This window comes from Nannobrachium achirus (assembly GCF_963921795.1).
Source record: "Nannobrachium achirus genome assembly, chromosome: 5".
Taxonomy (NCBI): Eukaryota; Metazoa; Chordata; class Actinopteri; order Myctophiformes; family Myctophidae; genus Nannobrachium; species Nannobrachium achirus.
Window position 1 is genome coordinate 68,656,938 of NC_137814.1, and position 19,406 is coordinate 68,676,343.

The 19,406-nt window shown below is 38.2% G+C and overlaps 1 protein-coding gene and 1 pseudogene across 2 annotated transcripts in view; both read left to right on the top strand.

The window, feature by feature from the left end:
• The window catches only part of LOC308284505 (CYFIP-related Rac1 interactor B-like), a 218,603-nt pseudogene that overhangs the window by 73,276 nt on the left and 125,921 nt on the right, over window positions 1-19,406 (top strand). The gene's annotated exons all lie outside the window — the stretch shown is intronic.
• The window catches only part of LOC308286125 (uncharacterized protein), a gene marked incomplete at both ends in the record, with an annotated part of 18,824 nt that continues 15,273 nt past the window's right edge, over window positions 15,856-19,406 (top strand). The window contains 2 exons of the mRNA XM_080727081.1: window positions 15,856-15,890; window positions 16,352-16,374. Coding sequence (XP_080583207.1) covers window positions 15,856-15,890; window positions 16,352-16,374 — 58 coding nt within the window. The remainder of the gene's footprint in view (window positions 15,891-16,351; window positions 16,375-19,406) is intronic.

The following is a 19,406-nucleotide window of genomic DNA, read 5'->3' on the forward strand; positions in this document are numbered from 1 at the left end:
TGATAAATGGAGGCTATATTGTTGCTACATTTCTGCCAATCATAAAAGAAGGGGGAAAAAACCCCAGCTCTTTGCAGAAAATAGCCGATCTACAAGCTTACAACGGCTGCCGAGGGGGAGGGGTGATGGGGACTTGGGGAGGGAGGGTGGGGGAGCCATTTCACCAAGATGAAAATCAGGTCTGTCGCTTGGACAGGAAAAAACAATACAATAAAGTCTTCCATTCAACAATTTGAAGTTAGTAATCACTTACGGCTATTTTGTATATCCCTATGATGATTGCAGAAGAGACAAAGTTAAAACAATAATAAAATAAGTCATTAGGATTATTTCAATAGAGATTGTTTCTTTATTAGGGATTTAAAAGTCTTGCTCAGGGACACTTCAGCAAGTAAGTGGCCTGGCCAGAATTCGTACCTGTGTACTCCCAAACCCCCCACCCCCCACCCCCCACTGTGTGTGTGTCTGACTCTCTCTGTGAGTTTGTTTGCTAAACTGTGTCACATGGGGGGTTGGGACTAGCCTAGCTGAGCTAGACATCCCAGCCATGTTAAAACAAGGTAGGTAGATACTGCAGTTAGTTAGCTAGATGCATTCGTATCTAGGCTGGCCCCAGGCTAGGTTGGGACTTGGGGGAGTTGTGGTCATTCGAAGAACTTTGCATTATTTCTCCAATAAATAAATAAAACATTATAATAATAATAATGTATTATGTACCTTGGTGCCAAGGTGTAATGAAAATCAGGTCTGTCCCCAGGACAGGAAAAAAACAACAACAATAAAATCTTACATTCAACAATTAGAAGTTAGTAATCAGTTTATGGCTACTTTGTATATCCCTATGATGATTGCAAAACAGACACAGTTTAAACAAAAATAAAGAATTAGTATTGTTTCTATATACAGATTGTTTCTTTATTGGGGGTCTTAAAAGTCTTGCTCAGGGACACTTCAGCAAACATGTGACTTGAGCAGGAATCGTACCTGCGATTTAATCCAGTATCTGGCTTAAAGTCCTGTTCGCAATTTGGTGTTAGGGGAGTTTCTCACCTGAACTGAGTCAGTGGGTCCCTAGACATTAAAAATCACAGAGGTGCTCGTCCGCCATAGTGCCAGGAATGGCGCAATGGCCAAATCAAATATGGCTGCCATCGGCTATGATGAAAATCCAACTTTTCTGTTTCTGGGTGTATATGCACATGTAATACCTCTATTTGGACTAATTGTGGTGTGGGGAATTCATTTCTGATATTGTTTTGACCATTTTGGGCGATTTGGACCTCAAAAGGTCATGGTCAAGGTCATTTTGCTATTCCGAAGACCGTGGGCCATAACTTGGCCATTGTTAGGAGTAAAAACAGGTGCAGTAGGTCTAAATCAACTAATGCTGACATGTATAATTCATTTCTGACATTGTTTTGACCATTAAGGATCATCTTGTCTTTGAAATATCAATGTCAATGCCATTTTTCAAAAACGATTTTGTTCATTACTTGCACTTTAATAATATTTTGTGTAAGTTTGTTACTATTTTATAGTAAGTTTGTTTTGTTTATAACAAAAGACATACTAGTGAGAAATACAACAAGTAAGCATCCACATTTAACTTTAAATTGGGGTTTAAAATGGGTGTTTAAATGAGCAAATAAGACTATTTACGAATAAAAGTGACAAATAAAATTACACAACAAAATCACACACACAATTAAATAACAATTTCCCTCAAAGTGCACCATATTGGGATTGTGTGCATGCAAGTTAGTATGAGGTGTTTTTACAGGATTGATTTGGCATTGTTCCATGGCAAAATATGATGCACAGAACTCCATCAGTGTCGAGTGTCTTGCTTCAGACATGGCAGGAGTGTACTAAAGTCAAAGTGCTCCTTCCATCCATCAGAGCTTGACATTGACTTTTTGAGGCAGTTGTCCTTTGGACAAGTATATTTCCCATTCACTTGTCCGGAGACAAAAGTCACTTGTCCGGATAAAAATTTCATACATTGAAATAATAACAAAAGGACGGCTAATGACCCCCCCTGCTCCCTCCACTCCATAGTATGGGCACTTGTCCCGGACAACAGGACAAGCCTTTATGTCATGCCCTGTTCCATGTTCCATTGGTTCTAGTCTTTCCTCAGGTTCCTTGGCTGTTCAAGCAGGTGGCAAGAAATGCGCTAGAAAGGTGCCTTGTTGGTTTCAGCAGTTGTACTTCTCTGCTACCAATACTGTGTCTTGTTCTGTCAAGGTCTTTGCCTCTCCAAAGTTTGTTAGACATTGTACTCGGTCAGAAGCCATAACTACATGTTTAATCCTCACCTGGCCCATGCAGTCAGTCCTGTCTCCAAGGCATATGTGCCTTGATCACTGTCTTGGCTAGTGGTGCTCCAAGATGAGACTGCTTGATGCAGTGCAAGTGAGTCTCACCAGTGCCATACTGCTGCCAGATCTCCTTCATCCCCAGTGCTTGGAAATATGGTGTGTAGTATAGCAGTAATTAGAAGGAGACAACAACTCTCTGGGGTCCGCTCATAGTTCCGACATCCCATTATTCTGACCATTAGGTTAGTGAAGGTTAGGGATAGGCTTAGTTATAATGGAGGCTGTACATGCACCAGGTGTCAGCCTCCTTAATCCTATTCAAGATGTCTGGGATCTCTTCTCCACTAGCGACATCATCAACAGAGACAACAGAGCTGATAATGGTAAATGGACTGCATTTACAGTATAGCGCTCTTCTCCAAAGCGCTGTACAATGTATTTCACATTCACCCATTAACACACACATTCACACATACATTCACACCAAGAAACCATGCAAGGTGCTCATCGGGAGCAGTTAGGGGTTCAGTGTCTTGCTTAAGCACACTTCGACAAATAAGCAGGAGGAGACATAAATCGACCCTGGAACCTTCAGATTCCAAGGCAGCCGTTCTACCTACATTGCCACAAGCTTGAATGGCCACCATATTCCGAACACACAGCTGGAGAGCTGTTTGTTCACCTCAGACACCCAGAATGTGTAAAGTTGATGAGGGATGGGTGCATCTATCGACTCTGTTATCTCTGATGATGATGAGTGGCTCCCTGCAAAAGGGGCTGGAGGTGAAGAGATCCCAAAGATTGAACTAGATTGAGGAGGCTGTCACCAAGCTGCTGGTACATGTGGAGTCAACTGGCCCTATTATAACTAAACCTACCCATAACCCTAACCTAATGGAGGGAATAATGGGTCGCCAGGATTATGAGTGGACCCCAGAGAGTTGTCGTAGTGATACTTCCAAGCACTGGGGATTAAGTAGATCTGGTAGCAGTATGGCACTAGGTGTGCAGCGGCACATGCTTCTACAGCATCAAGCAGTCTCTCATCTTGGAGCACCACTAGCCAAGACAGTGATCAGGGGACATATGCCTTGGAAACTGGAGATGACTGCATGGGCCAGGTGGGGACTAAGCATGCAGCTATGGCTTCTGACCGAATACAATATCTAACAAACTTTGGAGAGGCAAAGACCTTGACAGAACAAGACAGCATTGGTAGCAGAGAAGTACAACTGCTGCCTGAGACCAACAAGGCACCTTTCTAGTGCATGTCTTGCCACCTGCTTGCAACAGCCAAGGAACCTGAGGAAAGACTAGAACCAATGGAACATGGATGGATGCAAGGAACACTTCGACTCTCGAGGATATGGCTGCCTTGCTGAATACATCCTGTAAAAACACATCATACTAACTTGGATGCACACAATCCCAATATGGTGCACTTTGGAAATTGTTATTTAATTTTGTGTGTGCTTTTGTTGTGTGATTTTATTTGTCACTTTTATTCGTAAATAGTCTTATTTGCTCATTTAAACACCCATTTAAAACCCCCCTTTAAAGTTAAATGTGGATGTTTACTTGTTGTATTTCCCACTAGTATGTCTTTTGTTATAAACAAAACAAACTTACTATAAAATAGTAACAAACTTACACAAAATACTATAAAAGTGCAAGTAATGAACAAAATCGTTTTTGAAAAATGGCATTGACATTGATATTTCAAAGACAAGATGATCCTTAATGGTCAAAACAATGTCAGAAATGAATTATACATGTCAGCATTAGTTGATTTAGACCTACTGCACCTGTTTTTACTCCTAACAATGGCCAAGTTATGGCCCACGGTCTTCGGAATAGCAAAATGACCTTGACCATGACCTTTTGAGGTCCAAATCGCCCAAAATGGTCAAAAAATATCAGAAATGAATTCCCCACACCACAATTAGTCCAAATAGAGGTATTACATGTGCATATACACCCAGAAACAGAAAAGTTGGATTTTCATCATAGCCGATGGCAGCCATATTTGATTTGGCCATTGCGCCATTCCTGGCACTATGGCGGACGAGCACCTCTGTGATTTTTCATGTCTAGGGACCCACTGACTCAATTCAGGTGAGAAACTCCCCTAACACCAAATTGCGAACAGGACTTTAAGCCAGATACTGTATTAATTACTCTGGAGAGCTCTGGACTGCCAGGCAGGCACACTAACCACTCAACTACAACTGCCTGGGTACGAATGTCTACAGGACTCTGAGGAGGGCTTGTAAGTGGGAGTTTGAGGTTCCATTCTGGCTTGGGGTGCTAACACTATCCAATATCTTTTGTGTTTGCTTTGTTTAAATAACATTGTTTATTGTAATAAACCGTTTTTTATAAAGAAACAAACTCTTCAGCCCCCAGTACTCAAGGAACACCGTACAGGGGAAAAAATCAATACAATAAAATCTCAACATTTATAAGTTATAATCACTTTTTGTAAACCTGCATTTTATGGAGACTGAAGATTGCCACTTTAAAGACAGGCCTATATTTAAACTGGTTAGAAGTTTGCATAGGAAAAGGTAGACTTTCATGACAGTTAATACAGTTCACTGGTAAAAGCTCAGGAAAGCCCAATGCTGTTTTACATTGAGATCCTTGTTTAACTCATGGCCGGGGGCAGTCAGAAGTCTGAGATCTGTCTATCAGACTCCCCATCACCCCTCCCCCTCGGCAGCCGTTGTGAGCTTGTAGATCGGCTATTTTCTGCAAAGAGCTGGGGTTTTCCCCCCTTCTTTTATGATTGGCAGAAATGTAGCAACAATATAGCCTCCATTTATCACATAAACACCATTTGATTTTTAAAACTATTTGTATGAGATACTTTAATGGTTTCCTGTGGAAATAAGCTTAGTCTTTTCATGGATCTCCTTTTAGTAGACATTGTACCAGTGAACTGTACCCTCATGAAACTGTACCTTTTCCTATGCAAACTTCTAATAAAGTCTTCAATCATTTAAAAAACTATCATTAAGAACTCTACATCTGTTTCTCAACTATTCAGGCTGTCACTGTAGCAGGCTAACTAGACTCTAGCCAGTACGACACACTTCTGCATTAGGTCCAGTGTGGTCTAGGGGACTGAAAGACAGGTTTGTAAGCCAAAGGACAGGGGTTCGATTCCTGCTTAGTCCACTGAAATGGCATTGTTTGTGATAGATTTCAAATCTTTGGTGTTTGTTTTGTCGTCTAACATTGTTTAGTGTAAGAAACATAGTTGTTTTTTAAAGTAGCAATCTTTAAAAAAGAAAATACTCACAATTACATAGGGATATATAAAATGCCTAAAGGTGATAATCAACTTCGAATGGTTGACTGGAGGATTTTATTGAATTATTTTATTTATCCTTTATTTTTCCTGGCCTGGAGACTTTGAAATTAGAATAGTTCATTTGTCTAATGTTGTTAAATATGATAAACAGTTGTTAATATAGCAATAATTGCTTTTTCAGTTCATTAGAACTCTGCATTTAAATTCACCCTTTCCCCTGGATTTAATACAATTGCCAACAAGTCATTTCTGTTGACTGAAAGCTCAAAATCTTCTCATTCTTGAAAATTAAATAAACTACCCAGTTAAGCAACAAACCTGTCTCATATGCCTTTGTCTGGGCATTAGTTGCTCTCTTACCCCACCTAGTGGTTGTGGCATGTAACAACGTGGTGCCTCAACTGATTTGGCTGCCATGGTGGTACCACATAGGTGCCACGACCAGCACTTTCAAGGTACAACCACTGTAGGTACATCATGAACAAGGTGACAAAGTTGTGGTAACAAACTTCTTAATTTGTATCTGATTTTATACTATTTGCTGTATAGCTAATGGATTATGGTAATATTTGTCGAATTTATTATAAATTATTGGCACTGTAAAACAGGTTGGGAATATTTTTAGAGGTACTTAGGTACATCATGAACAAGGTGACATAGTTGTTTTATGGTAACAAACTTCTTAATTTTTATCTGATTTTATACTATTTGCTGTATAGCGAATGGATGGTATTATTTGTCGAATTTATTATAAATTATTGGCACTGTAAAACAGGTTGGGAATATTTTTAGAGGTACTTAGGTACATCATGAACAAGGTGACATAGTTGTTTTATGGTAACAAACTTCTTAATTTTTATCTGATTTTATACTATTTGCTGTATAGCGAATGGATGGTATTATTTGTCGAATTTATTATAAATTATTGTCACTGTAAAACAGGTTGGGAATATTTTTAGAGGTACTTAGGTACATCATGAACAAGGTGATATAGTTGTTTTATGGTAACAAACCTTCCTAATTTTTATCTGATTTTATACTATTTGCTGTATAGCGAATGGATTATGGTAATATTTGTCGAATTTATTATAAATTATTGTCACTGTAAAACAGGTTGGGAATATTTTTAGAGGTACTCAGGTACATCATGAACAAGGTGACAAAGTTGTTTTATGGTAACAAACTTCTTAATTTTTATCTGATTTTATACTATTTGCTGTATAGCGAATGGATTATGGTAATATTTGTCGAATTTATTATAAATTATTGTCACTGTAAAACAGGTTGGGAATATTTTTAGAGGTACTTAGGTACATCATGATCAAGGTGATATAGTTGTTTCATGGTAACAAACTTCTTAATTTTTATCTGATTTTATACTATTTGCTGTATAGCGAATGGATTATGGTAATATTTGTCGAATTTATTATAAATTATTGTCACTGTAAAACAGGTTGGGAATATTTTTAGAGGTACTTAGGTACATCATGAACAAGGTGATATAGTTGTTTTATGGTAACAAACTTCTTAATTTTTATCTGATTTTATACTATTTGCTGTATAGCGAATGGATGGTATTATTTGTCGAAGTTATTATAAATTATTGTCACTGTAAAACAGGTTGGGAATATTTTTAGAGGTACTTAGGTACATCATGAACAAGGTGACATAGTTGTTTTATGGTAACAAACTTCTTAATTTTTATCTGATTTTATACTATTTGCTGTATAGCGAATGGATTATGGTAATATTTGTCGAATTTATTATAAATTATTGGCACTGTAAAACAGGTTGGGAATATTTTTAGAGGTACTTAGGTACATCATGAACAAGGTGATATAGTTGTTTTATGGTAACAAACCTTCTTAATTTTTATCTGATTTTATACTATTTGCTGTATAGCGAATGGATTATGGTAATATTTGTCGAATTTATTATAAATTATTGGCACTGTAAAACAGGTTGGGAATATTTTTAGAGGTACTTAGGTACATCATGAACAAGGTGACAAAGTTGTTTTATGGTAACAAACTTCTTAATTTTTATCTGATTTTATACTATTTGCTGTATAGCGAATGGATTATGGTAATATTTGTCGAATTTATTATAAATTATTGGCACTGTAAAACAGGTTGGGAATATTTTTAGAGGTACTTAGGTACATCATGAACAAGGTGATATAGTTGTTTTATGGTAACAAACCTTCTTAAATTTTATCTGATTTTATACTATTTGCTGTATAGCGAATGGATTATGGTAATATTTGTCGAATTTATTATAAATTATTGTCACTGTAAAACAGGTTGGGAATATTTTTAGAGTTACTTAGGTACATCATGAACAAGGTGATATAGTTGTTTTATGGTAACAAACCTTCCTAATTTTTATCTGATTTTATACTATTTGCTGTATAGCGAATGGATGGTATTATTTGTCGAATTTATTATAAATTATTGGCACTGTAAAACAGGTTGGGAATATTTTTAGAGTTACTTAGGTACATCATGAACAAGGTGATATAGTTGTTTTATGGTAACAAACCTTCCTAATTTTTATCTGATTTTATACTATTTGCTGTATAGCTAATGGATTATGGTAATATTTGTCGAATTTATTATAAATTATTGTCACTGTAAAACAGGTTGGGAATATTTTTAGAGGTACTTAGGTACATCATGAACAAGGTGACAAAGTTGTTTTATGGTAACAAACTTCTTAATTTTTATCTGATTTTATACTATTTGCTGTATAGCGAATGGATGGTATTATTTGTCGAATTTATTATAAATTATTGGCACTGTAAAACAGGTTGGGAATATTTTTAGAGGTACTTAGGTACATCATGAACAAGGTGACATAGTTGTTTTATGGTAACAAACTTCTTAATTTTTATCTGATTTTATACTATTTGCTGTATAGCGAATGGATTATGGTAATATTTGTCGAATTTATTATAAATTATTGGCACTGTAAAACAGGTTGGGAATATTTTTAGAGGTACTTAGGTACATCATGAACAAGGTGATATAGTTGTTTTATGGTAACAAACCTTCTTAATTTTTATCTGATTTTATACTATTTGCTGTATAGCGAATGGATTATGGTAATATTTGTCGAATTTATTATAAATTATTGGCACTGTAAAACAGGTTGGGAATATTTTTAGAGGTACTTAGGTACATCATGAACAAGGTGACAAAGTTGTTTTATGGTAACAAACTTCTTAATTTTTATCTGATTTTATACTATTTGCTGTATAGCGAATGGATTATGGTAATATTTGTCGAATTTATTATAAATTATTGGCACTGTAAAACAGGTTGGGAATATTTTTAGAGGTACTTAGGTACATCATGAACAAGGTGATATAGTTGTTTTATGGTAACAAACCTTCTTAAATTTTATCTGATTTTATACTATTTGCTGTATAGCGAATGGATTATGGTAATATTTGTCGAATTTATTATAAATTATTGTCACTGTAAAACAGGTTGGGAATATTTTTAGAGTTACTTAGGTACATCATGAACAAGGTGATATAGTTGTTTTATGGTAACAAACCTTCCTAATTTTTATCTGATTTTATACTATTTGCTGTATAGCGAATGGATGGTATTATTTGTCGAATTTATTATAAATTATTGGCACTGTAAAACAGGTTGGGAATATTTTTAGAGTTACTTAGGTACATCATGAACAAGGTGATATAGTTGTTTTATGGTAACAAACCTTCCTAATTTTTATCTGATTTTATACTATTTGCTGTATAGCTAATGGATTATGGTAATATTTGTCGAATTTATTATAAATTATTGGCACTGTAAAACAGGTTGGGAATATTTTTAGAGGTACTTAGGTACATCATGAACAAGGTGACATAGTTGTTTTATGGTAACAAACTTCTTAATTTTTATCTGATTTTATACTATTTGCTGTATAGCGAATGGATGGTATTATTTGTCGAATTTATTAAAAATTATTGTCACTGTAAAACAGGTTGGGAATATTTTTAGAGGTACTTAGGTACATCATGAACAAGGTGATATAGTTGTTTTATGGTAACAAACCTTCCTAATTTTTATCTGATTTTATACTATTTGCTGTATAGCGAATGGATTATGGTAATATTTGTCGATTTTTGTGCGCTGCAGTGCCAGGGGCGCTGTCAATTTTCCTGGGTTCCATGGGTCCCCTGGAGGGGGTCTACGAAGTCAAAGTCCCGAATTTCTCAAAAAAAAATTGTCCGATCGTAGTTAACATTGGAGGTCCAAAAATCGGAGCGGCGCGAGGGGGTCCCCGGAGCTCCAGGGGGTCCCCGGTTGGTCCCTCGGCCGAGGCCCCTCGGTCGGATGCGAGAAGGAGCGGCGTCGGCCCCTCGCCACCCGGTTCTCAGTCTCTATATCCCCAGGGGCGCTGGTATATCGCATGGGGTCCCTGTAGGTGGTCCCCGGGTGAAGGGTCTGCCACTCTGGAGTCCGAGGCGGAGGCCCCTCGGTCGGATGCGAGTGGAGCTGCGAAGGCCGGCACAAAAGCCAGACATTGTGATTCCAAGTCCCACTCAAGATATATGAGCTACAGACATCACTATACATCATATTCATTCAGTATATGAGCTACAGACATCACTATACATCATATTCATTCAGTATATGAGCTACAGACATCAGTACTCTATACATTATATTCATTCAGTATATGAGCTACAGACATCACTATACATCATATTCATTCAGTATATGAGCTACAGACATCACTACATCATATTCATTCAGTATTTGAGCTACAGACATCACTACTCTATACATCATATTCATTCAGTATATGAGCTACAGACATCACTATACATCATATTCATTCAGTATATGAGCTACAGACATCACTACTCTATACATCATATTCATTCAGTATATGAGCTACAGACATCACTACTCTATACATCATATTCATTCAGTATATGAGCTACAGACATCACTACTATATACATCATATTCATTCAGTATATGAGCTACAGAAATCACTACTATATACATCATATTCATTCAGTATATGAGCTACAGACATCACTATACATCATATTCATTCAGTATATGAGCTACAGACATCACTATACATCATATTCATTCAGTATATGAGCTCAGTATATGAGCTACAGACATCACTACTCTATGCCATCATATTCATTCAGTATATGAGCTACAGACATCACTACTCTATGCATCATATTCATTCAGTATATGAGCTACAGACATCACTACTCTATGCATCATATTCATTCAGTATATGAGCTACAGACATCACTACTCTATGCATCATATTCATTCAGTGTATGAGCTACAGACATCACTACTCTATACATCATATTCATTCAGTATATGAGCTACAGACATCACTACTCTATACATCATATTCATTCAGTGTATGAGCTACAGACATCACTACTCTATACATCATATTCATTCAGTATATGAGCTACAGACATCACTACTCTATACATCATATTCATTCAGTATATGAGCTACAGACATCACTACTCTATACATCATATTCATTCAGTGTATGAGCTACAGACATCACTATTCTATACATCATATTCATTCAGTATGAGCTACAGACATCACTACTATGCATCATATTCATTCAGTATATGAGCTACTGACATCACTACGTGGGGGGGGGGGGGTCTAATTTAAAGCATCTGTTGATTGAATAGTATGTAGTTCCATATTTTATACACCCTTGGTCTCGAAAGTCTAGAAATTCTAATTTACCAGCTCGCCTTGAACGCACCATCCCCTTGTCAAACCGTAAACAGCCGTGTAGAAGCGCACCATATTTTGAAGTGAGGATAGCGCGACCAGCTTTTCCTGAAGTGTAGATAGCGTGACCGCAGTAGTCAGGAGACTGTGTCGCCAGACTGCTGTGGTTAAAGTGCGACCAGCGACCACCAAAGCACCACTTAATTTGTCTTAAAATGTCCACATAGCAGCTAATACAAATTGAGAGAGAATCATGTCTCTCTTTATAGGCATAATTATGATTGTTGGCAGAATCACGGAAAGTTTTGAATATTTGACAAATTAGGCTATTATTATCATTAGCCTATTATTTATGAAAACAAGTCAAAACTAAACAAATTAAAACAGCCTATGTTCAGTTCCCTCCCAGTAGGCCTGCATCAACAACAACTCGCTCCATCCTTTCCCTTCCTCCCTATAAAGTCAGTTATAACTTTTATACGTTTTATTCTACTAAACGTACCTGTGACAGATGTGTAGCAACAGCTGCTCCATAACAGCAACATGTGGAGATAAATCATCCATGAGTTCACAGCTCTGACACTGACTTGGAAGGAAAACCACCAGATCGCCATGATGTCCTGATCCTTTGTCGTCCTGAGAAGGGAATTATTTTATCCAAATAGTTTACTGTAAGTAAGGGCGGTACCGTTACGTACAGACGCTACTTTCGGTTTCATATTTAACATCATGGGTCTGCTTACACTTCTATTAGCGCTTCCTTTATATTTGCTCCTCCCGTCTACATAAATGATCATATTTTGAATATTAAGTGCTTACCGCTGGGGCAAAGATGTTACAATATTGTACGCCCCCCAGAATTATCTGTATCTTCCCGTATTGTTTAGTAAAATGCATTTTAATCTGATCATCCGCCATTTTATTGTAGAAGTTGTAATGTATCATTAGAGTGCAGTACACTCACCAACCGATAGGGTCGCATAGGAAAAAAAGCGGAGACAATTGCCGCAGATCAGATTAACATGCCTTTTATTAAACAATACAGAAGATGCGGTTACGTCTGCTGGGCCGTACAGCATTGAAACATCCGTGGCCCGGGGGTGATTATTTTATATTTGCTTTAATGCCTCCGTAAGCAAAGAAGAGAGGCTCAGTGAGAATTCATCCCAAGACTACTGAGAGAAAGACCAGTCACTCTCACACAACTTGTGAGTCACACTCCCGCAAACAAAGACAACATGTCGTCCCTCCCAAGAGCACAGCTTTACCCGAAGGGATAGAAACTTTGTTATTGTTGTGTTTTGATGTTTGATTATTTGTTTTTATTATATATATATTTTTTTCTTCTTTTTATATAGAGTGGTCCTCTTGAATTGTAAGAAACATCATAATTACTTATGCAATGATGTTTTCAACATCATAAAACTCAAACTTGAGCTTGAACTTATATATTTGAGTAAGGGGAAATATCGTGGGACCGTTAAACCAGTTTGAAGCAGACCTAGACTGTCAGTCATGTTTTCAGGGATAGTTCTCCCTCAGAACTACTTTTCTTTCCTATCAATTACTCTCCCCATGGAAACGTGAATTAATGGATATTCTTTAGTTTTTGTTGCATTCCTTCCTAAGGCAATAATTTGATGATCAGCAGTGTTTTTATTTTATTTTTATGGAGACACAAAAATCATTGGTTTAGGAATGCGATAGAAACAAAAACACATCTGTGAATTCAAGTCTTCATGGGAGAAAGAAAAAGTTATTTATTGTTGGGGTGAGCTACTAATAATGACCTATTACATTATGTCCCAGAAGAGGTCGCTGTTGTTCTGATAATCTCCTAGTGTTGTGTTGTGTCAGTGCTCTGTGAGCAACACACTAAGTAAGTTCATCACATTTACCAATAATTGATTCTAAATGTAGATTTTAAATTGATGATAACATGGCAGTAGGTGGGCGGGGCCTGGGAAATAATAACATATTGATTTATTAGAAGCTGTATTAGAAGGTTGCATAGGACAAAGTACAGTTTCATGACAGTACAGTTCACTGGTACACGGTCAGCTGAAAGGGGATACTAGTAAGCTTTACGGCTTATTTACACAGCCAGGAACTCTTTATGTATCTCTTATAACATTGAAAGACAGACGGATAGAATACAGTACCATGCATAGGATATCAATAACAAGGAAGGGGGGAAAAAGCAGTTATAAAAAAGATTAATTTAAAATGTACAGTGGAAAAGGGGAGGTATAAAGATGGGCTTAGTCTATTATAGGTTTGGAGTATTTTTTCTTCCTATCGACAAAATAAAAGTCTGGTTTTCCAAGACTAGGTTTGGAGTAGCAATCGTCTGAAGGTGACTTTTCGACGATTTTGAAGGAGGTTAGGGATTTACACTCCTTTAGGCCTTGCGGTTGGGCGTTCCACATGTTTGGTATAGCAGAAGAATTTGAGTAAAATCTGGGTTGAACATGATTAGTGGAGCTGCCTCTGGTGTTGTAGTTGTGGACATCCTTGACCTTTAGGAAGTAGTTTGTCAGGTACATGGGAGGTGTAGTGTATCTTGTACACCAGGCCCATAGCAAGATGCCACCCCACGCTTATATGGTGATAAGTGGTAAGGTGGGCCTGAGAAGGAAGGTCAAGCAGGACCCTAATCAGTTTGTTTAAGGCTGTTTGGAGCTTTGACTTGAAGGCAATTGGGGCATCGCGATACCATACCATACGTGGACTGGACTCCATAGTCAAGGAGGGGCCCAATAAGTGCACCTCCTAGACCTAGAGTCTTCTATGTTTGCTATTGACCAGCGGGGCGACTCTCTGCCAGAAAGAGAGCTGGTTGACTTTATTGATTTCATTTTTTTCATTGGAAAGGTTTGCCTCTAAGATACAACCCAGGTAGGAGATTTCGTTTTTTCTTGTTATCACAGTATCACCTACTTTGATTGTGAAGTTATCGACCCCGCTGAGTTTATGAATAGACCCGAAGAGGATGGATTCAGTTTTATACCTATATTGTAGGCTATTGACAATTTATTGTCATTGAGCCAGGTGCAGATCATATTTAGTTCACAGCTGAGGGCCTTTTCTACATTGCAGTATTGATACTTTGACTTAAGTAAAAAAAACAATAAAAAATAATGTTACTTTTTCCATCACTGCATGTTCCACATAAACAACACATAACAAGAAAGAACGGTTGCCGGTTTGATCCCCAGCTCCCCCTGGGTTAGAGTTGAAGTGTCCTTGAGCAAGACAATGAACCCCTAACTGCTCCTGATGAGCAGGTTGGTGCTGCGCATGGTTTCCTCTGCCGTGTGTGTGTGCGTGTGTGTGTGCGTGTGTGCGTGTGTGTGTGTGTGCGTGTGTGTGTGTGTGTGTGTGTGTGTCGTGTGTGTGTGTGTGTGTGTGTGCGTGTGTGTTGTGTGTGTGTGTGTGTGTGATGTGTGTGTGTGTGCGTGCGTGTGTGTGTGTGTGTGTGTTGTGGTGTGGTGTGTGTGTGGTGTGTGTGTGGTGTGTGTGTGGTGTGTGTGTGTAGTGTGTGTGTGTACGTGTGTGGGACAGGGAAATACTACTTTGAGGGGACCTCTAGTCCCCACAAAGAAAGTACAATCCTTGCACACTACCTTGTGGGTACTTATTAATACGTCCCCATAAGGTCTTTAGGGGTTAGGTTAAGGGTTAGGGTTAGGGTTAGGGTTTAGGGTTAGGGTTAAAATGAATGGAATGTCCCCATAAAGATAGTAGACTATGAGTAATGTCCCCACAAAGTAGCAAATGCAAACCTGTGTGTGTGTGTGTGTGTGTGTGTGTGTGTGTGTGTGTGTGTGTGTGTGTGTGTGTGTGTGTGTGTGTGTGTGTGTGTGTGTGTGTGTGTGTGTGTGTGTGTGTGACTATAAGGAAGTGGTCTCTCTACAACCAGAAGCAGAGGGTCTAGGTGTCAAACAACGTCTTTCACTCAGTGAGTTTCAGTCTGTCAGCTTGGCACGATGAAGGTTACTTCAACCGTCATATGTGAGTATTTTATTATTATTATTATTTTTACCCTTATTAGTGCTTTCTTAAACTTCATTACTCCAAAACGTTTTACATGTCTTCTTTATTCTGTATCTCTTATATCCAGTATATGTTGTTATATTGTTACAGTGTGTGGAACATCACACACCAACATTTAACTGCTTGTACTTCTGCACATGAGTGACAAATACATTTTATTTAAAAACAAGGCATAAAAACAGCAATAGGCAGACAATCAATTTGTTATACTAAAACGGGTCAAGACTAAAACTAAACAACAAAGGGCAAGAACAATAAAAGGACAAGGCCCAAAAATGATTAAGAAAACGCTTTGTTAAAGACGTAGGTTTTTAGACAGTTTTTAAAAACATCAGTGGACAGTGGTGCTCTCAAGTGTACGGGGAGGGCATTCCACAGAGCTGTAAAACTGAAGGCCTGGTCTCCCATGGTGCGGAGGTTGGTGTCGGGGATGAGGAGAAGGTTAGTGTTGGAGGAGTGGAGGCAGGGGCGTCACAAGGGGTAGGAAAGTGGGACTGAGTTACTGGGGCCCAAGGTGGAGGGGCCCTAATAACTTTATCTATTGAAAAATAGCAGATATACAAGCTCACAGCGCGGCACCGAGTGCCGCGCTGCAAGCTTGTAGATCTGCTATTTTTTGAAAAGTTGTGAAAATGTGTGAAAATCTTTGAATATATGTATTTTTTAAGCGAACATTTCTAACTCAAATTTTGCTTCTGGGGGTCCCTGGAACTAAATATTTTGAGATCGGGGTCCGTGGCCAAATCATCTTGGGGTTGCTCAAGGACTGCCCGGGTGGCACAGTGGTAAAGTCCCTGTCCACCACCACGGAGGTTGTGGGTTTGAATCCTCCGTGGTGCAGCTGGCTTTGTGGAGTCTGGAGTGTACAGTCAGTATGTGAACACATGTTGACCCGTGTTCAGAGGAGGGAAGCTGGGCAGAGAGGGTGATATTGGTCACTGCATGTGACCCAAAAAAATAGTCACTTTTGAATTAAAATGTGTCACTCACTTAAAAATTAAAAAATCTACAAGTGTGTCACTCACTTGTAGATCGGCTATTTTTGCCTCTTTTGTGTGACATAGAATGACGAAGTAGGACGTTAATTTATGAAAATTGTTCAAATTACTGAGAATTACTGCTTCAAAGTATGTTCAAAGAAGCTCCTGCTGTCATTTGCTATACAGCGCTGGTTCCCAAACACTTTATGGGTCCCTTAATGTTTTGTTTCCTACATTTGGTCAAAACATGTTCAATGTTCATAATAGATTCACATCCTCTTTGTGTCTTTTTGCTGATGCTCATAAGACAGGCTCAGGGCTCGTCTCCATGCTGGCTTGTGGAGGACATTTTGGTCAAAATACCATTCTTACCACCGACATTACAACATGAGAGGACAATAATATGACCAGAAACACATAAAGAGATATCCCTGAATGACCACTACAGGTCTGTAACTCTGAGAGAGTTCAAATGGAACCAAATGGACCCTTAGTTATGGGTCCGTTTGGTTCCATTTGTGCACTTGAGTTGTGGTGGTCCTTGCAAGTAAAACATTTCAGTACTAGTGGACTCCTAATGTGTCATAGTGTGGTAGTAAACCACTTCACATATTCTGAAGAAAGCCTGCAGACTTGACATTCAGTAATACTAATAATGCCACAGACAAGACCAAGGTTTTGTCACATCTGTCTGTGTACGGACATATTGATGACCCCTGGATGGGTGTATTTTTGCTGAGTCGTGGTACGAGGTAGAAACTTTATTTTATTTTATTTTATTTTATTTTATTTTATTTTATTTTATTTTATTTACTTGTTTATTTGCAGCTTCAGGCTTAAAAGTAAAAAGCCGAGAGGTAGAGAGAAGAAAAGAGCTAGAAAAAAGAGAAAGACAGTGTTTCTCTCTCTCTCACTGACACACACACACACACACACACACACACACACACACACACACACACACACACACACACACACACACACACACACACACACACACACACACTCCATTGTTGTGCAATCCTATGGGGGTTTTCAGTGCTTGGTGTGCTCATGTCAGCTCACGTGACTTCATAGACATCTTTTCTTTTCTTTTTTTCTTTTTCCTTTTGCGTAGAAAAAGACGAAGCATGTTTCCATTGTGGTTCACATAACAACACCCAGCAGACCATACTAAGCTTTGTGCTTTTAAATGCGTTCATATTTGTATTTAAATAAAAAGCCAGGTGCAAACTTGACAGAGCTGTTATAGTTGAGTAATACTCTATGGCCCTATTATGATCCAGGTCTTATGACTTATGCCTTAACTTCTTTGCCTTTTTTTACTATTTTGTTTTTGTTTTTTAAATATTTCAAATAGCTGATCTGCAAGTTCACAACGTGCAGATGTAAGATCAGCATTTGAAGTATTTAAAAATGTTTTTCAAAATAGTGAAAAAAAGGTAAAGAAGTTAAGGCATAAGGCATAAGACCTGGATCATAATAGGGCCCTTAAGTGTTTCTGGCCCAGTTCCAATGTCCTCCCTTCACCCTCACTGACTTAACATCAGCTGTGCTTTGAGGATTCCCCTGCTAATGCTATGAACTGTGGGTAATTCCTTTGCATGGACAGTGACTTACAGAAAGGGTGCATATTATAACCCATTCCTTTTGGCCCTCTAGCCCGCCAGTCAAACAAGAATATTTTCATGTTTGACGGTGTATAATTTGTCAGTCTTATGTAATCAAAAGTGTCAAAAATAGGCAATCTACTTGTAGATCGGCTATTTTTGCCTCTTGTCTATATGACAGAATGACGAAGCAGGACATTAATTCATGTTTGACGGTGTATAATTTGTCAGGATTACTTCCCTGTTGTCTCATTCAGAGCCAATGGAGGATTTTATTGTAGTTTTTACCTTGCCTTGCACACAAACAATTCAATTAAAATAGCTTTATTGGCATGAATGTAACAATTACAATATTGCCAAAGAAGTATAATAATAATAGTAGAAAACAATATTGAACATACAAATTAAATACAATATCTAAATACTGTCATAATGATGTTTTTACTGTGTATTGTTATTGCATTAACCTTTTGTCTTCTGTGTGTGTGTGTGTGTGTGTGTGTGTGTGTGTGTGTGTGTGTGTGTGTGTGTGTGTGTGTGTGTGTGTATGTGTGTGTGTGTGTGTGTGTGTGTGTGTCTCTCTCTCTCTCTCTCTCTCTCTCTCTCTCTCTCTCTCTCTCTCTCTCTCTCTCTCTCTCTCTCTCTCTCTCTCTCTCTCTCTCTCTCCACACAGGGCTGTATCTCCTCATCTACTGTGGAGCTGCTCAGACAAAAGGTGAGACAAGGTCAATGCAAGGCATTGTGGGTAATGTAGTGAAAGATAAGTTCCTACCAACCTGTTAATACAGAATAGACATGAATCCACCTCAACAAGATCAATGAATGTAGAACTGTTATTGATTCATAGAAAGTGAACAGATAACAGGCCTTCCTACTGACCACAAGTCATTAGTCCATATTAGTATTGTTAATTAGTAGGGACAATCATTTAATAGGATGATTGAAAGCATCAGTTTATCTTTATGTGTGACAAGCAGAGCAGTAGCAGTCTGTGCAGTTACAGCATGTGTTGTGATGTGAATGACTGAACTAGAGCTGATCTCTCATCATAACAACTTAACTTGATTACAGCATGTGCTGTGATGTGAATGACTGAACTAGAGCTGATCTCTCATCATAACAACTTAACTTGATTACAGCATGTGTTGTGGTGTGAATGACTGAACTAGAGCTGATCTCTCATCATAACAACTTAACTTGATTACAGCATGTGTTGTGGTGTGAATGACTGAACTAGAGCTGATCTCTCATCATAACAACTTAACTTGGGATCTATTTTTGAGCTGCGCTCCAACATCTGGCTTTGTCCGGGCTGTGAAGCCTGGCCTACATCTGACCTACATCTGGTCTACATCTGGCCTATGTAA